At 46.2% G+C, this 13488-nt stretch overlaps 1 protein-coding gene across 2 annotated transcripts in view; it reads right to left on the bottom strand.

The window, feature by feature from the left end:
* ITPR1 (inositol 1,4,5-trisphosphate receptor type 1) overlaps positions 1-13488 on the bottom strand; it is a gene marked incomplete at its 3' end in the record, with an annotated part of 162775 nt that overhangs the window by 48126 nt on the left and 101161 nt on the right. For both annotated transcript variants that reach the window (XM_082004787.1, XM_082004786.1), the window contains one exon: positions 13065-13255. In XM_082004787.1, the coding sequence (XP_081860913.1) occupies positions 13065-13255 (191 nt within the window). The remainder of the gene's footprint in view (positions 1-13064; positions 13256-13488) is intronic.

The raw sequence follows: 13488 nt of genomic DNA on the forward strand, positions 1-13488 counted from the left end.
TTAATTTTTGTCATCTTTTCGAGCTTCTTAACTGACTTCCCACTGCACTTCAGAGAAAAAACAAATGAAGCAAACATTTCCAGTAATTCTTTCTTATGCGTGCTGTGCATACGTTCAATGGTCGTCACAAAATGATTGTTTCAGTTTAGGTCAGGATGCCTAACACCTTCACACATATGTATCAACCACATGCCAGCTATCAAAGATACTGTATTTTAAGAGGTGTGATCTTGCAAGTTGCGCTCGAGCAGGTAATTGGTAGTGATAATTATGACAGAAATCCTAAAATTTATTTACAGGTGTAGCCTCAAAGCAAAAAATGGAAAAATCTCCCTTTTAAAAATGGAAATAGAGTGGCCATTTTAGACTACTGTATGCCAGTGTCCTGGCTTGCACATAGATGTCGTGCAACCACCAGCAAGACTGCTGAAGGAGCAAGTGTGCTAGGAGAGCAGCTTGGAACGAAGAGAACAGCAAACCTCGACACCCACTGGGCTTTTTGAAGAATAGTGCTTTTAACGTACCACCGACACGGGAGCATTGGACTTCAGCTGCTCCTTTGAGGGCCCCTTGACGCAAATGAATGCAAACCCCAAAGCCAAGTGTCCTGTCAACAAGAGAGCGCGCTGCCCTCACCGTGCCCGGGCAGCGGAGCCCAGGCCAGTTCTTCATCTCCCCGACAGACCCTCTCGATTGAGCCACCGCCAAGCTGGGACCCGCGATCTCCGAGAACCCTACGGTAGGGCAGGGCAGGGCACCGCGACCTGTAACGTACCAGTCTGTGGACTTCACCCGGCTATCCCAGTATGAGGTACCGGAGGAAAAGCTACCTGAAAGGCAAGTGAGGATACGAGCTTCATCTTGTACTCGAGACGCTGGCAGTGGACCAGTTGCCTGCTCACACTGAGTGCTAAAATCAGGCAGTATGAAACTGTATTTTAACTGTGTTTTGTTAACGACTGTTAAAAGAGTCATTGTCATTAAACAAGAGACATCACATGACACACAGAAGATCATGAGGTTTGTTTTATGAATGCCAGCCTCAGCAAACGGCTTTACAAGTACATGCACCTCAGCAAAACACAATACATAACCAGAGCACAACAACCAGCCGATTAAATGAACCAAGACTTCTCTCCGATGCGAGGATATCGGAGATAATGTGACTGCAATTAATTACACAGCCACAGAATGAAACAAAGTCAAAAACATCCGCATATGACATGCACAAGCTTCTAACACGATAGCTACGCTCACCGTACATAAGGGCATCACGCAAAGTGTTCTCAATCGTTATTTTAAAGATGGAGCAACCACCACCTACACAAGCTCATTCAAGACTAACTTGGGGCAACGGAAAGAACTTTGTTAAGAAACACAAGGGGAAAATCTTCTTGCGTAAAGGCTTCCAAGTTCTTCTAAGTCTTGTAGGTGGCTTGAGAATAAATATATTTTTGTGGTGCATTGTTTCCACGCAGGTAGGAAGCACTAGGCAAGTAGCAGTATGCCGCATCTTTTACAGGCGTCCGATACGTGAAGCATTATGATGAGCCTGTATTTGTTTCGAGGCGATGGAAGCAGAAGAACCCAGCATGGGCATCACATCTGCCAAGTCAGCCACACTGAGTCCTCCTCCCAACATCCAAAGTGGGCTGTTAAATTACTACAGAGTAAAACAACTACCACCACCAGGTACTAGGAAACCTGTGCAATAACGTCTCCTTCCTTCTCCTCTCTATCACCCAACTCTGCTCCCAAAGAAATCCAACCAGAAACCTCACGCACGGCAGAACATCCCCCTTACACCTCTGCCCTCCAGCACACAGCCTCTGAGCCGAAGGAGGACGCTAAGTAAAAACCATCACCACACCACCTACAACTTCATCTCCCTGGTCCATGCAAAACGTTGCAGAAGAAAAGCTGCAAACCAAGTGACTGATTTCACTTGAAAATAAATCAAAGGCCAAGTTTAAATTACAGCGTGTTGATCAGCTACAGCCTGGCCCACCTCTGAGCACCATCAGCCCTTTGCTCTTGCTCAAAGACAACTTTGGGCTCAGTTAATAAGTAACACATCTTTTGGAGAAATGCATCCTATCTTTCTTTAGAAGGCATCAGAGGTGATGAACTATGTCTGTCCATATTCTGTTCCAGTGGTTAATTACTGTTGGAAACATGTGATTAAGCTCCTTCTTATGTCACTCTAACCTCCAGTCACTGATTTTTTAATTTTTTTTTTTTTTTTTTAATTTATGTCTTTCCCATGGTTACCTCAGGAAGCTGGTATCCTCTCCCCTTCAAATTATTTACATACGCTATTAAATGTTTACCTACCTTTTTTGCTAAACTGAAAATACTATTTTTGCTTGCTGGCATTTTATTCAGAAGTAATATAATTTTCTGTGGTGGTTATTTTTTGGCATGTTCTTAAACATTGCAGATCATTAACAATCTGGATTGTAGAATCCAACTTAAAAAAAAAAATCAGCAAAGAACAGGCACATTACCTAGCATCACCACTTCACCTCTTCACCCTCCTGCCTTGCCTTCCAAGGTCTTTGACACAAAATATAGGTAATTTCCAATGATGAGTGGCAGAGCAGCTCAGCTGATTTCACTTGGAAATAAATCAAAGGCCAAGTTTAAATTACAGCATGTTGATCAGCTACAGCCTGGCCCACCCAGCAGTTCAGGGGAGCAGGATCCGGGAGGCAGGATAACCTCACGGCATGTATGAACGCTCCTTAACGTGTCTCATGTACCAGCAAATCGGTGGCAAACTGGTTTTTTACCCAGCAGAGCTGACATCCGCCCTTTGGAGAGCGAAGCCGTCAACCGCAGCAGAGCAATACCTTTGTGCTAAGTGTACCGAGAACAGACGCACCTGACTAATCCGCTCTAAGTTTAACTAATCCACAGTAAGTTTAGCGATGAACGAGTGTGCCCAGCGTAGGACTGTAAAATGGGGGGGAGGAACCAGCGAAGGCAGCTGGTTTCAGGCTCTTGCCGTTGAGAGGCGTACCCCGTTTCGCCTGCGCGTGCTGTCACCTGTACTGGGAACACCTTCCTCTACGCCGCCACCCGTTAGCCGGATCTGCCCCGAAGTCACAACCGTTTGGCCAGCCGAGAAAAGGAACAACTGTTGGATGGTCTCGCATCGAATAGCTCGGCTTTCCGCCCCGCACTCAGTACCGACAGGCTGGACCGTACGCGCTGTCTGAACGATCGCGTCGTGAGAAATACAGCTAAGCCCTATTAGCGAGCCTCCGGTTTAAGAGGCATCTGCTGGGATGCGTGCTTCCTCCTGAAGGAAGGGGGGCCTGGTTTTAGGGAAGCTGCAGAACCCAAGCAGAGACGGCCGTCATCCCGCAGAGGACTGAGCGTTTCCCGCACCACACCCTCGGCGTCCACAGCGCCGTCCCAGCAGACCACAGCCGTTAAGCCCTGCCAGACCATCTGATCAGGCCCCAGAGGATTCCCCGGGAAAGCAAATACTTGATTACCGATAAATAAGGGAAAGCCATGCCACAGCAAGCACCTCACAAATTAAAGCAAACTGTTGTCGTCTCCCTCCCCATTTCCCATGCCAGTGAACAGAAAATACCCCATGAACTTGACTAGTTGTGGTACTTTAACGAGGAAAGTCCCTCCAGATAGAAGAGAGATCAGCTCTCTGGCTCCAATTCAGGACATTTTATTCCAATGTTAGGGAGAGATTATTATGGGGATGTTAACTTGCTTGGGCTCTCTGGACAGGCTGCCAGCATCAACTGATGCAAAACTTCTGTGCTACCTCATGTCTGCGGAAAGGGCTTGCCACCCCCGTACCGTTTCTTATAGCTGGACTACTTCAAAGCAGCCACATTTTAAGGGGAACTGCACTGCTAACACAAGCACTGAATTAAATACAAATGCCAACCCTTTACGTTCTGCCTAAACATATTGCAAGGGCTTCCACTGCAGAAAATTCAAACCCAACTTTGCTTTCTCTCCCCCCTCAATTATTTATTTTAAATATCACCGATACCTCTCTTTTCTTGAGATCTTCCATACGTCCCGGCTCACTAAAAGCTCCATCACTCCGCGACGTGTGTCGAGAGTGATAGGTATCATTAGTCTCGCACAGCTTAAGGAAATGGCAGCTGAAATATTTCATGCTGAGCATACTTCACAGTTTGAAATAAATCCATAAGGAAAACCTGCCAGAACACCTCAACTGCCTGGCGTTTTTTTTACAAAGTGCAAAATAAGCTTTTGTCCTGAAAGCAGAAGGGGGACTTCCCAGCTCGATTTTCCACAAATAAGACCAAGTCCCTGTCACGGGCATCCACGTGCCATCCTGGCAAGGCTCTGCTCCAGTGACAGAGGAGGTTTTTGGAGGGGTACGAATGACACAGACAGACCCTTGTAACAGCTCGTCCTTCCCAACCAGCTTCAAATGAAAGTCGCAGCAGATTTACACCACTCATTTTAGAAAGAGCCCTTGTATTCTACACATTCTCCTACAGCAACACCTAAAATCTTGATGCAATATGAAGTAATTTCATGAAGAGGAAAGTAGGAACAAACCTCCCAGAGCCAGTACGAACCCCCAGGACAGTGAGGTGCCGGGGTGGTCACCAGGAGGTGAAGGCACAGCGGGGCAGCAATAGGTAGAAACGTGGCTGCTGCGTTCGGGGTTGAAATCCCCCCGCAGACGGAGCAGATGGCTTCCAAAGCGTGGGAGACTTGGGGGCCTGACCTGCCTTCAGCACGGAGCCTTATTTGAGTTCCTCCTGCATGCATGTGGGAGCACGCACCCGCCGGGTCACCCAGCTAATCTGTGCAAGGCTCTTGCATGGCAGGAGCATGAATCCCACTTCCTCGCCGAACCAGCGAGCTCTGTGTAGGTGTGAGAAACAAGGAAGTCTGCAGACTCCCCAAAAGAAAAAAAAAAAAAGTGTAAGATCTTCTTGAGAGACAGAGGAATTAAAGAAAACCATAGCAACAAGTCAGTCCACCTACCCAAACCACCCACCCACCACCAGTTTCATTTGCTGACGCACTTCAAAACAAGCTGGCTCCTACCCGCTCTGGAAGGTGAGCAAGCCCTGAGAGCTCATTAAATTCCCTTCTCAGCTACTCTTGTATGCCTGCAGCTAGTGAGCGAGTGGGATATAAATAGAAGTTATATAACATCGCTTTGTTGATTCCTGTGCTTACCAAAAAAAAAAAAAAAAAAAAGAAAAAGGCAGCATGACCTTGTTTTTCTGAATAGCTTGCCTCTGCCTGCTTGTGGAGGACTTTAATCCTGCTAGGGATCATCTGAAAAGTTTATGTTGGACCTGGATCCCATGGAGAAGAATAGGCGGAATTAGTGATTTATGTCCCTGCTCCTTAACAGGACCAGTATCACCCCTGAATGCCAACAGGACTGCCACACGAGAGGTCCCTGGTACCCAACTATCATGAACGATACAAGGCTACCAAGACTGGAGAGCAAGCAACGCAGCTGAAGCCCGACGTAGCACCTCTCCACCTTTTTTCTGCCTATCTTGCTCAGTCGCATAGATGGGCACCTCAAAATCTAAGCATAAAACCTTCATTTTGGGCAAAAAGACTGAAAGATGCTGTGATACAGGAATACTGATGGCCCAAATATACTTCAAAAAGTAGTGTCAGCTGCAGCAGAAAGACTAGTAGTGGTATCGTTACAATCTCACCTCTGCATCCTACTGCCCCCAATGAAAATTACATCGTCTCCGCAGGAATGCTTCCTCACACCTCTTGACTCTGTCGCTTGGCACATTATTAGCAGGGCTTGTTTGTTTTTAACATGGTGGTATCTAATGGCTAATTGAGATTGAGACATTAAAATACATGTGGAGAGACCATGCGCTCCCACGGGCTCGCCATCTCGAGTCTCCTCACGTGCTGCGGATCAACAGAGCATCAGGACATGGATTTCCTCAGCGTTGACTTAATTACTAGTGCAGGTTCTGTGCCTTGTTTTGAAGGTAACTGTGCCGTGAAGGAGGGTCTGGATTTGCAGCGTGCTTCACTCTGGAGAGGGCTCTCTTTTGCAAGAGGACAAGATCACTGCCCACAGCTGAACGCAGTGTTTGATGCAGGTCCTTTATCAACTTTTTTTTTTTTATGTCAAGTTCTGAAGTAACGTACTCAGAATGTAAAAAAAAAATAAATTATGGTATATTTTAACTTGAGAAGAAAACTCATTAAAATGGTGGAAGACATATGTGATTACTTAATACATGCCAACAGCTTGCTGGTTTTGCATTAGTTACCTAAACAGGTATTATTGACACAGTGTAAAAAAGATGTAACATCCTGTATCAAAGGATTCTGCCCCTTATAAACAAACACTAAACAGCTGAAATTTTAAGAGACTTTTTTTTTATCAGTGACCAAAACCACTATTTACAGAAGTTTAGCAATCCAAAGAGATCCTTGCCTCTGAAGCACTTACCATCACGTACGATTTTGTGTCCTCGCTGATATCTGTGACTTGCAAATTTTGTAGTAAGTAAATCTGGTTTAAAAAGTCCGAGCCACAAACCCTAAAGCACCCTCGTGTCACTAAATCTACATTTTATATCACCAATACTTCTGTAACTTCTTGTAAAATTTTCGCCCAATTTTGAAGGGCAATTGCAGCCACGGAGAGAAAGAAACTGTAAGTGATTTGGCAACCGAATAGGACAAGACACATCTAGGCCAACAGGGAAAGTGAAAAAGATAAAGCGGGTTGACTGGCTGGTTCCAGCTATTCCACTGCCGATGGGTTTAGCGTTGCTTATCCTTCCATTTTTGTCACAGTACTTCACAGCCAACACGACCGCAAGCCGAAGGACACCGATCTGCCTCCAAGTTACCGCTCACCAAACCCAGGGGCTGCGGCGGCCGGCCCCAGAAGTGAGCCCCACCGCCCCTCTGGCCGGGACCGCCACGGCTCGCTGGGCTCCCGCGGCTTTCCGACGTGCCGGAAACGGGAGTTGGATAGCTCTGGATTCAATTCCTTTTGTGCATCGATTCTGCGGTGATTTAGTAACTATCGATCATCTCTGGACAGTTTGAGGCAGCGAGTTCAGCAAAGGAGACCACAATTCACCGTGCTGGAGTTTTCTTACTGGTGGCAATGCATGAGGAGAAATGTCAACTAAGTCCAAGTCCGTGTCTGGTGCAAGACGGAGCTGGAGACGGGACAGCCACGCTAGCCCACCATTTTACCCAAACCAGAACTTCCTACTAAACCAGACTAATGAAGAGCTGGCTGCCATGGCTTCTGGTATCTCGCTTGCTCAGGGTACCACAGTACCAGCAGCCATAGCCCCTAACCCTAAAGAGCACTGAAAGGAGGGCACACAAAATGCACGGCTCTTCTTTGCAGGCCGAACTGAAGAGCTCTGCAAGTTAGAGCAACTTAAAGCCACATGGCTTTTTGTGCAGTCCCACCTCAAAGGAGCCTCACACATACACGGTGAGCTTCAAACCCTGGCTCAGCACAACAGTGATTTGCTGTTGCCTTGCTGTCATGGAGGCACAACCCTCCAGTCCACCACTACAGGCTCCTCGGTGCTATCTCTAGTCCTGGTGGCCCCTGGTCCTCATCCCATACTCAGCTGCTGGGGGAAGGAGGGTCAGAGCAGATCCCATCATCATCCTCTGTGCAAGAGCAGCAACTCAGCTCAGATGCCTTAAAGCCAGGAGCAAATCCCACTGCTTTCCTGGAAAATAATCACCTTCTGGTTGGGTGCTGACTTCTATCACCTCATCCTCTGTGCTTGCAGCCCATCTTGGGAAGAACTGTGGATGAAGCGGGGCAAGAAGGCAACGTGGCACCTCAGAATGGTAGGTCTGCATCACGTTACTTTGGGGTAGCACTTTAAAAAATGCCTGAAACTAAACTACTGCCAACAACCTCATTTTACCTTCCCTTGCTGAAAATACCAACATGTGCGTATGGGTAATTTGTCACGCAATCTAACTTTTGAGAAGATCCCTAATTAAAGGAGCAGACCGAAGTCTCCATGGAAAGGCAGTTATGTAAGGGACTTAACTTGCCATTAACTTCCACGGACCAAAGAAATCCGAAACTCCATGGTGGTGAGGCAGAGTAACGGCACATTTAATTTTTCTTTGGCAGATGAGAGACAAGCGTTACAGGAGAAGTCCTCAGCAATTTCCTCCACTGTCACTCATTTGCCAGGGTTGCTTTAACAGAGGAAAACTCGCCGTGTTGCAGTGTGCGCAGGGAACGGACCAAGCTTTCATCTCTTCCAAAGGAGATGGAGCTCTGCGTGCAGCATGCCTACAAGCAACGGCACCTACCACGCAAGCTCCGGCAAAGCGCACCCAAGCCAGCACCCCGGGCGGACGGGCGCCACGTGCCGGCTGGTGACGCCCTGGACACAGGGCACCCTCACCCGTTGCCATTTCGGAGGAGAGCGTGGGGCTGGCAGGGCGTCCCCCCCAGGGCTGCTCTGTGCAGAACCGCTGACGCCAGCTCTCTGGAGGTGGATGCTGAGGGTTATATAAATTAATAAAGGGGTTTATGTAATTTTCAGTTCAGTGAGCTGCAGCATTTGTCAAGTTAATTTGTTGTCCGGTTTTGACCCTGCGGTTCCACCTCCACTTCTGTCTCCTTACAAATGAGGGCAGGCTTCCCACCGAAACAAAAGCGGAGCTGCTGCTGAGCGGCAGTGACGAGCTCACCGGACACAGCCACGACACTTCCATCAGCATCTCTGTTACCAAAGAGCCTGACAGCGTTTCTAAGTGAATTCAAAAACTAAAAATAACCCAGTAAAGTTTCCATCCAGAAAACTTTAAGCGGGCAAAGACCTCTGCCTTTCTCCCAGAACGGTTAATTTATCACATCCACGTTCACTCCTATAGCAAAACACAGAGAAGCCTGGGTTTCCGTGTGCCATATACTACCAGCTTAGTCTCCTTCCTAAGGTAAACCAGGAGTATTTTTTCTCGTCCTGCTTCTCTCCCACATTAATTTTCTTAATAATACAATAAAAATCACTCCTTCTAAGTATAATAAGGAACATTTCTAGATTTGCTTTTCTGTTAGAGTTGGCAACCACCTACTTTGCCTAGCCTTAATATTGGCCCTGCATGTATCTAATGAAACAGTAACACCTACTCCAGTTATCCCTTCCCAACATCCTGGGGATCTCTTCTCCCACTGAAGCTCATGGGAGTTACCCGGGAACTCCCATTATTAACCATATTACAATCATCATGTGCGAGTTCCTGTGTGTCAGTACAAACCTTTTGCTTAACTTCAGGCCGAATTAATTTCCCGTGTGAAAACCCGGAGTTGAGAAAAACGCCATGCAGGGGTGACACATTTCTGGCTTTGCTGCCAAAAAGCCTTTTTACATAACCTGTCCCCATCCCACCAGTTTCCTATCCTCAAAGGCCTGTAGATATAAGTGATTTAAGTTCAGTAAAAAGTATTCAGACCGAGCACAGAATGAACTTGCTCAGAATACTACAAATCAAGAGCTGTTAACAATAACCAAAAAAATTGTGAAATTAAGATAAACCGTGTTAGACCTCAAAGACACAGCTGGCCGATTTGGCTAGGTCAACTTTCACAATGACAAAGGTATCTGATGAAAAATGAACGCAGTTATTAGTCCAGAGACTGAAGATGACTCTTCCACTGGCAGTTACTGGAAACTGCCGTAAAACTTCAGAAAACCCACTCTGCAGGTTGCAGAGGTTGTGAAGCCCTATCTACCTAATCTGCAAAACTTCCCAAAAGAACACAGATTAGAGAAAGATCAGGATAAAAGACCAGGGTAAGTATTAGGTTCATTTTCATAAGTGCATCTAGTTTCCCTAAGCAGACAAATTTTGCAGTGTATTTTGTAAAAATGAAATCTTACTAAGCAGGAGACCATCACTCTGCTGCATTCAATAAATCTTTACTGTGCTGTAGCAAAAGGCTGCTTCATAAAACCTGTTGGATTTGAAGCTGTGCAGACTAGCAGGCACCCCATGCAGCTCTCCTGCAAAGGCAGTGCTCCCCAACAGCTGGGCTGCACCCCGAGCCTTCCGTATTTTCCGGGTGAGCAGATACGCTATTCTTCCTATGTAAAGAGAGAAAACCTTAATTACGTGAATTTACTGTCTCAGGACACCAGCTGCACTTGGACATCACTCAGCAATGACTCTGGGAGATATAGACCCGAAATACTGATTTTATGAAACAGCAAAACCTCCATCGTCGCTTTGATTCCCCAGCGTTGAGCCAGCTGTTCTCCCAGAAGTTATGCTTTGTGGTTGGTAGTTTTTTTTTTTCCATTGAAGTTTTACTTACTTGGCTTTCATGACTCAAATACTACTGAAAAATCAGAGTACTGAATATGTGCCGTTCTTGACTGACATTGTGGTAGTCCCCGTGGGCCCGTGCTAGGGCCAGTGCAAGTAAAGCAAGGCACCAGTGAACTCACTATGTAGCACCAGGACCAATTCACCAGTGCAGAGGTAAGTCAGGAAACATCTTTGTGCTGCATAAACCTTCTGTTTTGCCTCCTGCTATCAGGCCACTGGATCGCTATAACACAGAATATCTAGATTACAACCGCTCCAGAGGATATTTTCAGTAAAGTCTCACCTGTGCTTTGCATGCATGAGTAAGAGCTCCTGGGTGTGTCCAAGACCTCGCAGCTTACAGCATTAGCTGTAGGCATCACAAGTCATTTGGTTCCTAAAACATTCTGTACTTAAAAGCAGCCTACACAAGAGCCCCCTCCCAGCCCTTCGCCGCTGCACTGTGGCACGTACACGCACGTGCACCAACTAACTGCTGGCTGCCCAGAACATTTTTGTTAAGGTAAAGACAACTGCTAAGCACTTATTCCTGAGCGGGAAAGGATGGAAAATAGTTTCTCTGGTGTGTGGATGTAACATCTATAAAGGCAAGAGCGCAACAGAAACTGGCAGGACCATAAGGCACGGATGTGAAAGTGTTACGCCATTTGCTGTAAGCACCCTGTGTCAACAGCTCATTCCTAAACCCCACAGTTATTACACAGACTCCCAGCTCCCAGTTACAGGCAGCTAACGCAAACTAAAGAATCTCCCTTTCTGGTGAGAAAGATGTCTTCGGAGATGGACTGCAGATCTCCCTGTTCGTTTTGACCAGATGAGCTAAACTGCTTCCAACACTGATCTGCCACAGCAGGAAGGGACTCCACTCAGTCCGTGAGTTCTAGGTTCCAGCACAAGCAAAGGAACTCTCCATGTCAGGCTGGTAAAGAATTTGTTTTTCCTTTCAGCATGACAGTGTGATGTTACCTGAGGCTCCCCGAGAGCTCAGAAGATGAAAGCTCAGCTTCCTTTACATGGGAGAAGAAAAGGAAATTTAAAGGAGTGACTCTCCCCAAGGAATGTTAATCCTGTCATTGCAGTTTAAGGTGATAGAGGATTTCAAACGCTTGAGTCCCACCTCGTCCTTGCAAAGAAGCTTCACTCTAGAGCATATACACAGGGGAAAAAAAAGAGGGTACTGATTACAGAGATAGAGTGAAGAAGCCCAAAGATGTTCCCTCTCCTCTCGAGGGAAGTTTGCATGAACACAAAGAGGCGCTGCTGTAGACATCTAGTGCATCTTTTAACCATAATGGCCAATTATAACTCGTCAGGATTCAGCCCCACATTACACTTCATCAAATCTCACCACGAACTGCTGCCCAGATGATAAAGCTGCTCTTTAGCACATGTCTGGTCAGGTTCGAGCCAGATATTTCTATGGGATCGCATCTGTTTTCACTGGCAGTCTGGTTTTCCATCAGATCAGCCACTTAATTCAACTCACCCCACAGATGCCATCCGAAGAGGGGACAAGCAGAGCTAACCAGAACAGGATGGTGTGTTTTGGCAACGGCCCACAGCTAGATTTAATCAAGCCCAACACGGGGCGCTACCCTCACTCTGTTCCAACATTTCTCCCAGAAGTTGCCATGGGGGTCTAGTAAAATAACGTCATCACTGCGGCGGCTCTTTGCTGCCGCAGCGGTACCAGAGACAGACTGCGTCTTTCGGTAGCTTGGTTTTCAGGGCAGAAACAAATAAAGGACCTGGGAGTGGTTATACTGCACTGGGAACAGTGGGCCACGTATATGTTTTTCTTAGTTCGCTTCGCTCAAGCTCTTCTGAAAATGTGTTTTATCTTTAAGTACCTAAATAAAAGTTCCTGATTAGGATGCCACACAAATGGCATCAAATTATAAGCCTAAATCTGTATGTATATCAAACATTTGGATGTACCACTTCTGAGTGAAAGGAACAATCTGCAAAATTGACCTTCTTAAACAAATCACCGATTGTTTTGTTCAGCCATGTGAAACGCACAGCAATGGGCAGGAGAGGGCTAACGCTCTCTGGAAAAGCTATGCATAAAGCCCCTTGTCCAAGGCTGAAACAGACTGTTTGCAAATAGAACACGTGCAATGTCAAAAGAATGAGATATTACATGTGCAATAATCTTTGTAGGCATATTTTGCCATAATAAGTTTTTACTTTCTGTTTGGAAGAATACCATAGAAGGTAGTTGGTGCATGTTCATTAAAATCCACACCAGGTGCAATTCTCATTTAAGGAAACCAAATACTTACTTAAAACACAGGAACAAAGGACAGCATGATTAAAGGAGAACAGCGGTGATCTGGAGTTCACCATACACTGTTATTTTAAATTCCAGTCTGAAATCTAACAGCTAGTCTGTGGAAGTCTCTCAGCATGTTGCAGTTGCTTAAACTTAACACATGAAAGTAATAACATTAACTTATGCTACAATGCTGTTTCGTTATACCTTCCTCTATAGTGCCCTGGGAAATACCTCAATTAACTTATTAAATGTTTGCATGGGCACTAGGTAGCTTTAGCACATTAGACACTGATATTTTTCTTAATTACAGGTCAAAGATCATTTAGTCATTTCCCCTCCCACCTCCTTAACCTCCTCAAGTTTCCTGGATTTCATAAAAAACATTTCCCTTGCCAACATGTTTTAGTTACAAGCTTGAAGCTTTCCGTGTCCCTACCTGTATTGTAGTGTTCCCACCTTCCAGAAGGGCAATGGCTAGCAGGATGCTCTCATGGAAGACTCTGTCACTGGTGGCATTCATGATGAGATCTATGACCAGGTTGGATGCACCTTCTTTATCCAGATGACACTGGACATCTGCCAAACTCATCTCACCTCGGCTCATTGAACTCGATCCGGAGCTTCCTCCTATAAAGGCGATCATGAGAAACAGGCTGAGATTCAAGCCCCGCTACCCTATGGTGATGGCACCTCTTTTCTGCTATAAATCATTAAGCTATCCCAATGGTGTGCACACGTTTATTAACGGTGAGGAACCCAGCTCCTCGCGTTTCCGCAAAGAAGAGTTTGTAGCTTAAACCACGTATCTGGCACGTTGTAAGATGGGCACTTAACGCTGCTTTAAGGCAGCACATCACGAG

The sequence above is a fragment of the Phaethon aethereus genome (genome assembly GCF_964289735.1).
Source record: "Phaethon aethereus genome assembly, chromosome: 11".
In the NCBI taxonomy this organism is placed as follows: domain Eukaryota; kingdom Metazoa; phylum Chordata; class Aves; order Phaethontiformes; family Phaethontidae; genus Phaethon; species Phaethon aethereus.